The following is a 13,367-nucleotide window of genomic DNA, read 5'->3' on the forward strand; positions in this document are numbered from 1 at the left end:
TAATTGGACCCCAGGAACCCACTTCTAACTGATCCCTGGTGAGGTGAGATGATATTTGTTGAGAGATGTTTTGAGTCAAGTCTTTGCCTTGCTATAAAAGGGGAATGTCAATGAATTGTATCAGCTCATCTCCCTTGTGTGAGGGACTCCAGTGGCTCCCACACCAAGGACAGTGTGGAAACCTCCCCATGGAGGATGGAGCACCGTACGAGGAATCCAGAAATGTGCGGCCAATTTTGACCCTTACTGAGTGGCTATGTGACTGCTGGCAAACCAGGGTTCCCATGCGGGGTGCTGCTGAGGCAGAGAGGAGTGATAGAGGCCAGCATCATCTCCCAGAGTGTGACAACCTTAGGGCTGACAGGAATCAACGCTTTTTTATTTAAGTCATTAAGGAGCTCTGGGATGGAGCGGTTAAGGTATTTGGCTGCTAACCGAAAGGCTGGTGGTTTGAACTCACCAACCGCTCTGTGGAAGAAAGATAAGGCAGTGTGCTTCCATAAAGATTTACAGCCTTAGAAACTCAGTGGAGGTCACTATGAGTTGGAATTGACTTGATGGCAGTCAATAAGTATTTAAGTCATTACACATTTATTTTAATGCATTAGAATCATAAACCCACTGCCGTGAAGTCGGTTTCAACTCATAGTGACCCTACAGAGCACAGTAGAACTGCCCCGCAGGGTTTTCAAGGCTGTAAATCTTTACAGAAGCAGGCTGCCTCATCTTTCTCCTGTGGAGCAGCTGGTGGGTTAGAACCAACCACCTTTTGGTTAACAGCTGAATGCCTCATAGCAACCCCTCCTTGGGTTTCTGAGGTGGTATCACTAGGGAAGTAGATTGCCCTACCTTCCTTCTGAGGAGTGGCTGGTGGGTTTGAACCACCAGCTTTCTGGTGAGCAGTCATATGCCTTAGGCACTAGGCTACCAGAGCTCCCTTTAGAATCATAGTAAGGATCAAAGTTGTAACTTTCATTTTGGCAGTGGTCTTCATTCATCCTTTTTAAATGAATTCTGGGCTCTGAACCAGTTCATTCCAGTTTGACTCTCTGCTGAGAGGTGCATTTCCATCCCAGATATAAAGAATCAGAATTTACATTTTAACAAGATCCCCCAGGTGGTTTTTCAACACACACTTAAGCATCACCTGGGGACCTGTAAGAATTACCTGGGGATCTTGTTAAACTATAGATTCGGGTTCAGTTGATATGAAGTGGAAACGCAAATTCTCAGCACAGTGTTGAACTGGAATGAACTGGTTCAAAGCCCTGAACGAACTGATTTAAATGAAAAGAGGAGTTTGCTAAAATAAAAAAAATGAAAAGTATTCAGTAAATGACCAGTAAAACCAGTTGCCATCAAGGGGACTCTGCATCACGGTGACCCCATGTGTGTCAGGGCAGAACTGTGCTCCTTCAGGTTTTCAATGGCTCATATTTTGGAAGTAGATTGCCAGACTTTTCTTCTGAGGCACGTTACTGGTTGTTGTTAGGTGCCATCAAGTCAGTTCTGACTCACTGCGACCTTATGTACAGAAGAGTGAGACACTGGCTGGTCCTGCGCCATCCTCACAATTGTTGCCGTGTTTGAGTTTATACTGGACTTGGATCAAAGACCTTCAGTATGGATTCTACCTCAACATAAAGAAAACAAAAATCCTCACAACCAGACCAATAAGCAAGGTCATGCTAAACAGAGAAAAGATTGAAGTGGTCAAGGATTTCATTTTTCTTGGACTCACAATCGATGCCCATGGAAGCAGCAGTCAAGAAATCAAAAGACGTATTGCATTGAGCAAATCTACTGCAAAAGGATGTGGAATAAGGGATATCATAATTGCTGTCAGATGGATCTTGGCTCAAAGCAAAGAATACCAGAAAGATGTTTACTTGTGTTTTATTGACTATGTAAAAGCATTTGATTGTGTGGATCATAATAAATTGTGGATAACATTGAGAAGAATGGGAATTCCAGAACACTTAACTGTACTCATGAGGAACCTGTACATAGACCAGGAGGCTGTCGTTCAAACACAATAAGGGGACATTTCATGGTTTAAAATCAAGAAGGGAGTCCATCAGGGCTGTATCCTTTCACCATACTTATTCAATCTGTACACTGAACAAATAATCCGAGAAGCTGGACTATATGAAAAAAGAACGTGGCATCAAGATTGGAAGAAGAATCATTAACAACCTGCAATACGCTGACGACCCAACTTTGCTTGCTGAAAGTGAGGATGATTTGAAACACTCAGTGATGAAGACTAAAGAATACAGTGTGCAGTATGGATTACACCTCAATATAAAGAAAACAAAAATTCTCAACTGGACCTATAAGCAGCATCACGATAAATGGCGAAAAGATTGAACTATCAAAGACTTCACACTGCTTGGTTCTACAATAAACTCCAACAGAAGTAGCAGTCAGGACATCAGACGATGTACAGTACTGGCCAAGTTGGCTGCAAAGGACCTCTTTCAAGTGCTGAGGAGCAAAGATGTCTCCTTGAGGACTAAGGTGCTCCTGACACAAGCCATCATATTTTCAATCACCTTATATGCATATGACAGCTGGACAATGAATAAGGAAGACCGAAGAAGAGTTGATGCTTTTGAGGTGTGGTGCTGGCAAAGAATACTGAAAGTACCATGGACTGCTAAAAGAACTAACAAATCTGTCCTGGAGGAAGTAGAGCTTGAATGCTCCTTGGAAGTGAGAATGGTCAGACTTCGTCTCACCTACTATGGTCAGGTTGTCAGAAGGAACCATTCCCTGGAGGAGATGTCATGCTTGGTAAGGAGGAGGGGCAACGAAGGAGGGGAAGGCCCTTAATGAGATGGACTGACACAGTGGCTGCAATGATGGGCTCAAGTATAGCAGGGATCGCGGAGCTGGCATGGGACTGGGTGGTGTTTCGTTCTGCTGTGCATAGGGTTATTATGAGTTGGAGAACCTAACAACAACAATAACAACTGCAAAAGATCTCTTTAAAGTGTTGGAAAGCAAAGATATCACTTTGAGGACAAAGGTACATCTGACCCAAGCCATGGTATACTCAATTGCCTCATATGTATGTGAAAGTTGGACAATGAATAAAGAAGACCCAAGAAGAATTGATGCCTCTGAATTACAGTGTTGAAGAAGAATATGGAATATACCATAGACTGCCAGAAGAACAAACAAGTCTGTCTTGGAAGAAGTACAGCCAGAATGCTCTGTGGTAGCAAGAATGGCAAGACTTCACCTCACGTCTTGCCATTGTCTGGACATGTTCTCAGGAGGGACCAGTCCCTGGACAAGAACATCATGCTTGGTCAAGTAGAGAGTCACCGACAAGAGGAAGGCCCTCAATGACACAGTGGCTGCAACAATTGGCACAAGCACAGAGGTACCTCCAGGCAGACTCACACCTCCAGCCCCACGATTAGCAGCCAAGCCCTTAACCATCTGCACCACACAGGGACTCTAAGCCAGTGACAAATCCAAGACCAAAACCAATCTTACTGCCATTGAGTCAATTCTGATTCATAGCGACCCACACAGGGTTTCTGAGGTGGTAAATCTTTACACAAGTAGATTGCACCCATCTTCCCTCCACGGAAGGAGCTCTGGTGGCATAGTGCCTAAGGCATTTGACTGCTAACCAGAAGGTTGGTGGTTCAAGACGGAAGCAAGACTGGGCAATCTACTTCTGTAAAGATTTACCACCTCTGAAACCCAAAGGGGGTCACTAGGAGTCAGCATTGACTTAATGGCAGTGAGTCTGGTTCTTGCAGAGCTCCTTAAGCAAGTGCCAGTAAAGATAATAATAATCATAATACTGCTGCCATGGGTGGAAGTCCTTTACTAGGGAGAAGGTAATTATGTAATTATTATTACATTAGTACAGAATGAGAGTTAGTGTCCTTTTCTGTCCAGTGGGCATTAGCTGTTTCCTGAACACTGTGCCAATGCTACACAAAACATCACTGCTGTCACTTCTGTTCTGTGCTTGCAGAGGTTGCCCTCAGTGCTCAGTCCCCCTGGGAAAGGCTTAATGAAAGGTGATGCGGGCCCGTGGCTCCTGGCACCAGCACCCAGGCAAGGCTCTGGGCAGCTCAACCTGGCTTGGAGGCCATGAACCCCCATCGGCCAACCTCAGGCGGGAATCAGCGAGACTGAAACTAAAAATGAGACCTCGTCACTCCAAAGCAGAGGAGGTGCAGGAAGTCTGAGCGAAGACGACTGCCCAGCTTGTTCCATGGGGCAAGGAACCCACCTCTGCAGAAACACTGAGATTACAGCATTGGTTGTTGACACCACATCTGCATTTTAGAAGAAAAAATGTCCCCTGTTTAGCTTTGCTTCCTTGTTGTTGTTGTTAGGTGCTGTCGAGTCCAGTCGTGTTGAGTCGGACCCAACTCATAGCGACCCCTTCTTGGGTTTCCGAGGTGGTATCACTACGGGAGCTCTGGTAGCATAGTGGCTAAGACACTTGCCTGCTAACCAGACGGCTGGTGGTTCAAACCCACCAGCCACTCCTCGGAAGGAAGGTTGGGCAATCCTACTTCCGTAGTGACACTGCCTCGGAAACCCAAGGAGGGGTATCTATGAGTCGGGGCCGACTCGACGGCACATAACATAACCATCACTACGGAAGTACATTGCCCAACCTTCCTTCCGAGGAGTGGCTGGGGGTTCAAACCCACTTCTGGTTAGCAGTCAAACGCCTTAGGCACTATGCTACCAGAGCTCCCTTGCTTCCTTAGTACCTTTTAACTATTTTCCCTCCTTGCAGAAGATGGGATACAATTCAAATCCAATTGCTACCTTGAACTGTAATAAACAGTGGCATAATGCCTAAGGCACTTCACTGCTAACTAGAAGGTTGGTGGTTCAAACTCACCAGCCACTCCATGGAAGCAAGACTGGGCAATTTACTTCTGTAAAGATTCACTGCCTCGGAAACCCAAAGGGGGTTGCTATGAGCTGCAATGGAGTTGATGGCAGTGAGTCTGGTTTTCTCTTTTTTTTTGTTAAGTATTTCTCAAGTGGTTCTTACAGGCCAGGCACTGTGCCAAGGGCTGCATGAGTATCTCTCTTTTTTGCCCCCATGACAATCCAATGAGAAGTTATTATTATTATCTGGATTTTACAGAAGTGGAAAATGAGGCAAGGGCAAGTTAAGGAAACGTTGCTAAGGATTCAAAGCCAATATCAACTTGAAATGTCTTTGATTTCTCAAGACCACTCTGTATTTATATACTTAACCTTCCACTTCCCTCCCTCACTCCCTCTCTTCCAGTCACACATCCACCCATCCACCCATCATTCGGAAGGATCCACCCTGAGCCAAGCACTAAGCTGGGTGCTAAAAGGAACCGACATTTACATATTTAAGTGTGTATAAGGAAAAACTGGAACACCGCCTTTGTCCCAGAGGAATTCAGATTCTAGAGCAATGATTCTCAGCCCTGAGTGCAAACTCAGTCAACTGCGGGAGACTTAAAAACTACGTGATGCTGGGCCACACCCCCGGCCAATGCCGTCAGATTCTCTGGGGGTGAGATGCGGCATTCAATCAAACATCGAAAAAAAGAAAACCCTCACAAACCCCAAACCTTCCCAGGTGATGCCAGTGTGCAGCCAAGTTCGAAAACCAGTGTTAGAGCAGTGGTTCTCAAAGTGTGGTCCCTGGACCAGCAGCAGCAGCTCTGAGGACTTGTTAGAAATGCAAATGAGCTGGTCTCCGTCCAAATCTTCAACATGGAATCAGAGGCGCAGGAGGTGGGGCTCTGTAATCTGCAAGCTCCTCAGAGTGAGGCTGGGGACCAGCAGTGTCGGCATCACTTGGATGCTGGTTAGAAATGCAGACTCTCAGGCTGGATCTGAAGCTGCAATTTAACAGGGTCCCCAGGGGACTCCTATGCTCATTAAAGAGGGAGAGACATACAGCTAACACTTAGGAGCTCTGGTGGTGCAGCACCTAAGGCATTTGACTGCTAACCAGAAGGCTGGAGGTTCAAACCCACCAACCACTCCCTGGAAGGAAGGTTGGGCAATCTACTTCCGTAGTGATAACGCCTCAGAAACCCAAGGAGGGGTCGCTATGAGTCAAGAGACACACGGCTAATACTTAGGGAATGTTTTCTAAGCATCAATCCCTGGGAGGTGCAAACAGTTGAACTGCTACACTATTAATGGAAAGGCTGGGGGTTCGAGTCTACCCAGAGGTACCTCTGAAGAAAGGCCTGGTGATCTGCTTCCAAAAAACCAGCCAATAAAAATCCCACGGAGCACAGTTCTATTCTGACACACAAGGGCTCACTATGAGTCAGACTCTACTTGCTGGAAACTGGCTTGATTTTCTAAGTGCCAGCTAGTATGCAAAGCACTTAATATGCATGCCCACACTAAGTCCTTTCTAATCAGCTCACTTCACCCCACATAGGCCACTCATTTGCATTATTTCTTCACTATTGCTATCTGAAATTACTCATTTTGTTTAAAAATCGATGACCTGCTTCTTCTGCTGAAACAGAAGCTCTGGGAGGGTGGGGCCTTGGTCTGGCTTGCTCACCACTATATTCCCAGTACCTACAACAGGGCCTGGCACACGGGGCATTTAGGAACTATTTACTGAATACACGTAAGAGCCCTATGTGACGGTAAACATTATCTCCATCTTCTAGAAGAAGAGACTGAGATTCAGAGAGGGGAAGGAATTTGCCCACATTCACACAGTGAGCAGGGAGCGGGGCTGGAATACACACCTGGCCTAGCTGACTCCTAACCCAAAGGATGTGGTAACAGACACCACCCACCAGGTATTATAGGAAGTGTCCAAACTGCCAAATCCATGAAGACAGGGAGCAGTGAGCTTTTTCTCATCAGATGCTCATTGCCTTGTACACAGTAGGTGCCTTACTTTGTTCAATATGTGATTGGATAAAGAAAGAAAGAAAGGCGAAACTAAGTACCAAATCTCCCTACGGAGGAGCTCAGTAGGTGTCACAAGAAAGTGAAGCTGCAAAAGGAGGGGTTTGTAGGTCAGAAGGGCAGCCGCCACCGTCAGCCATGTTATCTGAACAGGCACTTTTGTTGCGTAGTTAGTTCACTTCAGTTGACTACTGCATCCATGTAAACTTTCTAGGATTGTCTCTTTTTTTTTAATGCACTGATTCCTCCCATCCATCTGCACTTCATACTCTGCTCCCTGGACTGTCACTGGCACTGGGATGAACTTCACCTCCACCCTGTATTCTTCCTAGAGCTACAGAGTGAAAGGAAAACAAAAACTGAGAATGTGACATCTTAGCTGGGTCAACAGTATTGGGAAAGTGGCAGAGAGTTCTTGTAAACTTTGTAAATAAATGATCATTGTAGAACCCACCACCCGCTCTGTGGCAAGAAGACGGGGCAGTCTGCTTCCATAAAGATTTACAGTCTTGGAAACCCAACTGGGGTCACTATGAGTTGGAATTGACTTGATTGCAGTGAGGTTGGTTTGGTTTGGTAGGTATCTTCAATGTGTAGAGTTTGCAAGTTTGGGGAACGCATATATGTTAACAAGGAGCTCTGGTGGCATTGGGCTGCTAAACAAAAACTTGGCAGTTCAAACCCACCAGCTGCTCCTTGGGAGAAAGATGAGGCAGTCTACTTCTGTAAAGACTGACAGCCTTGTAAATCCTATGAGGCAGCTCTACTCTGTCTTCAAGGATCACTATGAGTCAGAATTGACTCAGTGCAATGGGTTTGGTGGTTTGGTATTTATGTTCATGTTACTGTCAAGTGCATCCCTAAAACTAATAAGATGGACATTTCTATAACACAGTAAAACCTGTGACAGCTGGAACCTCTGTAGGGAAGAAACTTGGCAGAGAAGGAAAATTAAACTATTGTTATTGTCCACTAAAACCAGTGAAAAAAAAGTGGCAAGATTGCTCCCTGTCAGAGGCAGAAAACTTGCAGGACCCACAAAAACAAGGCAGTCTCTGTCCAGTTCCAGCTCTCACAGGCTTCATGGTAGTTATTTATAGACAAAAAAAAAAAAAAAAAGTTAGCATCTTCCCTAAAGAAACATTCACATGTGTAAACAGCAGCTTACATGATGATAGTACTAGCAGCATTGTTCACAGAGTAAAATACCTAAAAATCACAAAAGTAACCTAAGTGTCCTTGGCAAAGGTGTGGTTAAATTGACCTGGGACACAGTTCTTCTTTGGCATAGTATATAGTAATAAAGGAGCTCTGGTAGCATAGTGCCTAAGGCATTTGACTGCTAACCAGAAGGCTGGCGGTTCAAACCCACCAGCCACTCCTCGGAAGGAAGGTTGGGCAATCCTACTTCCGTAGTGATACTGCCTCGGAAACCCAAGGAGGGGTCGCTATGAGTCAGGGCCGACTCCACGGCAAATAACAACAACAACAACATAGTTTAATAAAAAGAGGTATATCATCACTAACATCTATCTTGAGTGAAAAAAGCAAGTTATAGAAAATACGTCAATAGCATTAGTGTTTTAATCCCAATTCCCAAGCAATACTGTATGATTTCTAAAAAGGAACAAAAACACAGCTGCCATCAGGACCCCACGTGTCAGAGTAGAACTGCACTCCATAAGATTTTCAATGGCTGCTTTTTCAGAAGCAGATTGCCAGGCCTTTCCTCCACAGCACCTCTGAACGGATGTGAAACTCCAACCTTCTCAGTTAGCAGTGGAGCATGTTACTCAGTTGTACCACCAAAAGTGACAACTGTGGTTACCTGGAGAAGGGCAGAAGGGACTAAGATTGGGTGGAGGTGGCAAAGGGGATTTTGGCCTAGCATTTCAAGCTTCTATGAGGGCAGGGCACAGTGTTTTTATATATTACCTGGTGACTAGAAATTAAGTTTTCTTTTTGAAAGGAAGGAAGGAAGGACATTCCAGGCAGAGGGTACAGCAGGTGCAAAGGCACTGAGGGCAAAGCAAGCTTTCGAAGTAGAACAACAGAAGGAAGGTCAGAGGCTGGGGCCAATGAGCAGAGCAGGGAGGTGGAGAGATGGGCTTGGAGGAGATGGCAAAGGCAGACAGTAGACTTGACGGCCCAGAGTAGGGAATTTAGATTTTGCTCTACAGTCTTTAAAAGCACTGAGTCCTCTCCACAGCTGAAGTCATTTCATCATCATATGAATGCAACGGTCATCCCCAACTGACAAGTAAGGCAACTGAGCACCAAAGAGGTTTGGCTATTAGCCTAGGGACCAGCGACTGGGAAGAGGCAGGGCTGGGATGATAAGGGGAGCCATTGGAGGGCTTGTGGGTCCATGTTCCCTCCAGAATGCCCCTGAGTGCAGGCCCATGGTTCCTGCCTTGGTGGGGTCCTGCCTGTGCCCAGCAGCTGACATGCCTCATATAGACTCTAACAGAATGAATAGCCCGAAAGGCAGGAGCACGGGAGGGTAGACAAGAAGACTGGCTCACTCTGGCATGTGGGGCTGCACTTACAGCCCATCTCACAGGTCAGTGAAGGAAAAATGGGTGTAACCTACTAGACCTGCCTTCTCTGAATTGGGGAGTTTCTGTGACAACTCTGTCACAAAAAGGCGCTGGGGTGTGTGGGGTCTGGAGTGGGGACATTGGATATCTGAGGTCTGCAGATGCTTAAGAGCTTGTCAGGAAGTGGATTGTTGGGCTCAGAAGTGGGGACTCAGCAGCCAGAGTGCCTAGGTTCGATTCCTGGTGCCACTAGTTGTGGGACGCTAAGCTGATCACTTTACTCCCCCAGGTCTCAGCGTCCACATCTGTAAGATGGGCATCCTAACAGGGGTGTAATCCAGCGTTCTGATCTGGAGAACAGGCTTTGGAGCCAGCCTGCCTGAGGTCAAATTAGGCTCTGTCCTTTACATGTGCCACCCTGATCAACCTACGTAACCTCTTTGTGCCTTAGAGTCCAGACAGCATCTATAAAACGGGGTTAATAACAGTACCTACTGCCTAGAGCTGTGGAGACTGAATGAGTTAATGTACGTAAGGCCTGGCAGGTAGCAAGTGCTGAGGGCTTGCTTTGATGGTGGTGGACAAGGACGGGAAGAACTGGTATACATATAAATTGCTTTGAACAATGCCCAGTGCAAGTATATGCTCACAAAAATTAATCACCAAGCCACTGCTGAGCATTCTGGAAGCTGGCTTTGTAATGTTCAATGAGATAGAAGAAAACCAACCAGGAGATAACAAAGCGACCCTCCACCACCACCCCCCAAACCTAGGAAGTTTTGTGGTATGACTGTTTGGGGCCATTGCTTGCCTCTTCCCTAGTGTTTGGGAGAGGGGAGGTGGAAAGGTACCATTCGAGGGGTCTTCAAAGGACATCATTTTAACCATGACATCATCACATTTCATACCTACCCTTTTAGGGGCTGTGAACTCAAATACCTACAGTGGCCAGGCAGTCCCATAACTGAGTAAAATGGCCCAGTCTAGAACAAAAGGGAGTGGCAGGGACTGTGGCGGCTAGAACACCAGTCTCATCTAAGGCACAGGTGCCCCTTGGGGGCAGCTGGGCAGAAATGGGAGCCCCAGTTGTAAAGCACCTGGCATTTCAAGAGGGAACCGGAAATGTGATGTGAACTCTCCCAGTTTCTACAAGTTCATTTTCACTTAAAACACAATGTAAACCAAAATCACCGTGATTGTGTGATTCAGGGAAGAACGACAATGGCATAAAGGTTAACCATTTACCATGTCCCTGAGCTGTGCCAGGCACTTGACAAAGCATCAGCTCATTCAGTCCTCACAATGAGCTCTCGATAATCAGCTGCCCTCGAGTGAACGCTGACTCATGGTGACCCCGAGCATGTCGGAGCAGAACTGTGCTTCACAGAGTTTTCAACGGCTGATGTTTCGGAACCAGATCACCAGGCCTTTCTTCTGAGGCACCTCGAGGGGGACTTCAACTCCCAACCTTTCTATCAGCAGCTGAACACGTCAGCCATTCACACCACTCAAGGAAGTGGGTCATTATTCTACCCCCATTTTGACAGGTGGGAAAATTGAGGCTCAGAGACGTTAAACAATTTGCCCAAGATCATCTGGCTGGGAAGCAGCGGGACTGGGATTCAGACTTGGGTCTTCCTCACCTGGACGTCCATGCCACTTCCTCTCTCTGTCAGTTTTGACTCCTAGCAACCCCATGTCACAAAGCAGAACTGCCCCCTAGGGTTTTCTAGGCGGCATCTTTACTGGAGCAGACTGCCGGGCCTTTTTCCCTCACAGCTGCTGGGTGGGTCAAACCGTCAGAAGCTAAGCATTAAGTGCACCACCAGGACGCCTTCCTCTCTCAACTGGCTCTGAAGTCAAGCCAGTCCTAAGTTGACTGGTGCCCTTATTCAGAAAGAAAATGATGCCTGTCTTTGAACAGGACTCAATGCCTTCTCTCAAACTTTCAGGGAGCCCAGGGCAGTTTACTCAGATGCTCCAAAGTGCCAGGAAGAATGAGGGTGTGTTCTCTACCACCCAGTTTTGGCCCGGGAGCCCAGAGCCTCCTTGATGGTACTTCTAGCAGGCTTGTTCCAGCTTCAAACCAGCACGCAGGTGACATGTCATTGTTTTGGTGACACCAATCATTACTCATGGAAGCTGTGATTTGCTTAAAAAGCAAGCAAATTCCTTGTGACTTTCTATTTGATCTGACAAACACCCCTTTGGTTTTCCATGACAGTTGCAGAGTACGTGTGCCCCACGAGCGAGCATCAAATACAGACAGCAAAGGAGGGAGGGAGCCACGGGGGTCTCAGAGCCCTAGCAGCAAATCCCAGAGCTGACCAAGGAAGGGGTTAAGCCCAATGGTTAAACATAATAGCTTACTGCCTTTTGCTAACTCCCAGCTCGACCAGGAAGGCTGACGGATCCCAAACAGAGCAAACAATAGCTGGAATTGTTCTAGTGAAAACTAGTCCTGCTGCATCATTTGCCAATAATTTTTTTTTTTAAACAGATTTGACTAACTCTCCTTTGCTTCCTTGACTCCAACCCGACCTGAAAGCAAAGGGCAGCCACGTTCTTGTCCTGACAGCAAAGCCCGTACACAAGACGCCGGTTTGGATGGAGTGACTGGAGCAGCTGACGGCTCTCAAACCTAGAGACCGAGACCCTGCAGGCCACACCCAGGGCTGGGCCTGGGAACCACACCCCTAAGTGACTCTTGAGAGGACCCAGATCCACGGGGAGATGCCAGCATTTCCCGGAACTGGAGGCCAAGAAAGGAAGTTCAGACCCAAACAAGCACACATCTACGACTAATGACTAGTTAAGACTTTTAGTGATGGACACCAGAGTTCTGGCCTAGATGCAATCATTAAAACAAACGGCGGAAGGAGTCATTGTTATGCGGACAGTACTTCTGAAAGGACACTAACTTTTGAAAGGACACTTTTCTAAGGCTGTCAGTTCCTTCCTGTATTCTGCTGGGTGAACAAGAGCCACCACAGGTCCATGAAACTCACCCCCGGAGGCCTACCTTCTTTGCACCTCAGAGTCCAGACATCAACGTCGGCAAGGCTAGGCTTCACTGTACCCAGACAATTGCTGTTTGCAGTAAGGCAGGGTGAGATCACCAGTTCTAGCATTTCCTTGTACCTGGAAGAAAACAAAGGGGAAATATAATTTATTCATTAATTATGCATGCTTACTAATGATTCCCATTTTTTTTCCTAAGAGTATAAATATTAAAGCTGATTACCTAAATCCAGCCTTCTTATAAATTCTACATAATAAAAATTCACTAAAGTTTTCATCAAAGGGAAATGAGGAATTAAAATGAAGTACCGGCTCTCCCCGGGAGAATACACCCTCTTGATTAAAACTTTACCTCCTTCTGACTGTATTTTGCCATTAGAAAAATGACATTTGGGTCTCTTCTAAATGTCATCTGAAGGAGCTGGAGCCAGCCAGGGAGCCAAAGGGAGGGAGAGAGAGGTAGGGCGGGGCCGTTTGGATTTGGAGTCACAAAAGCCAGCGGCTTGGGGTGAACTTGGACATGGCATTACTTCTAGAGATGGAGAAAGGCTCAAAAAAGCATCACATATATGACAAATTCCCCTAGGCAGCGAAACTTCAACCTGCCACTGTGGCGGCTAAAGAGGAAGAAAACATACTTAAGTACTCAATAACAGTGTATTGGTAATGTTACAATACAACGACAGTAACAATATAATGTTAATGTAACAATATAATGTTATGAGGAAGAACAGGGTGGAGTCTCCGTGGGTCTTTCTCATTTTTTATGCAAAACTTTTCCAACTCTTGGCAACACGTCAGTAGTTATTCTCCCTAAATTTCTACCCACTGTGGTTAAGGAAGGCACCCTGGTGGCACAATGGTTAGGCACTGGGTTGCAAACTG

At 46.3% G+C, this 13,367-nt stretch overlaps 1 protein-coding gene across 1 annotated transcript in view; it reads right to left on the reverse strand.

Annotated features, from left to right (window-relative positions):
* Positions 1-12,592, reverse strand: part of EYA2 (EYA transcriptional coactivator and phosphatase 2) — a 255,369-nt gene extending 242,777 nt beyond the window's left edge. Inside the window, 1 exon segment of the mRNA XM_042780627.1 lies at positions 12,470-12,592. Coding sequence (XP_042636561.1) covers positions 12,470-12,592 — 123 coding nt within the window.
* Between the last annotated feature and the right edge of the window lie 775 nt (positions 12,593-13,367).

The sequence above is a fragment of the Orycteropus afer genome, unplaced genomic scaffold (genome assembly GCF_000298275.1).
Source record: "Orycteropus afer afer isolate SDZICR_OR568_19922 unplaced genomic scaffold, OryAfe1.0 scaffold00049, whole genome shotgun sequence".
Classification (NCBI taxonomy): domain Eukaryota; kingdom Metazoa; phylum Chordata; class Mammalia; order Tubulidentata; family Orycteropodidae; genus Orycteropus; species Orycteropus afer.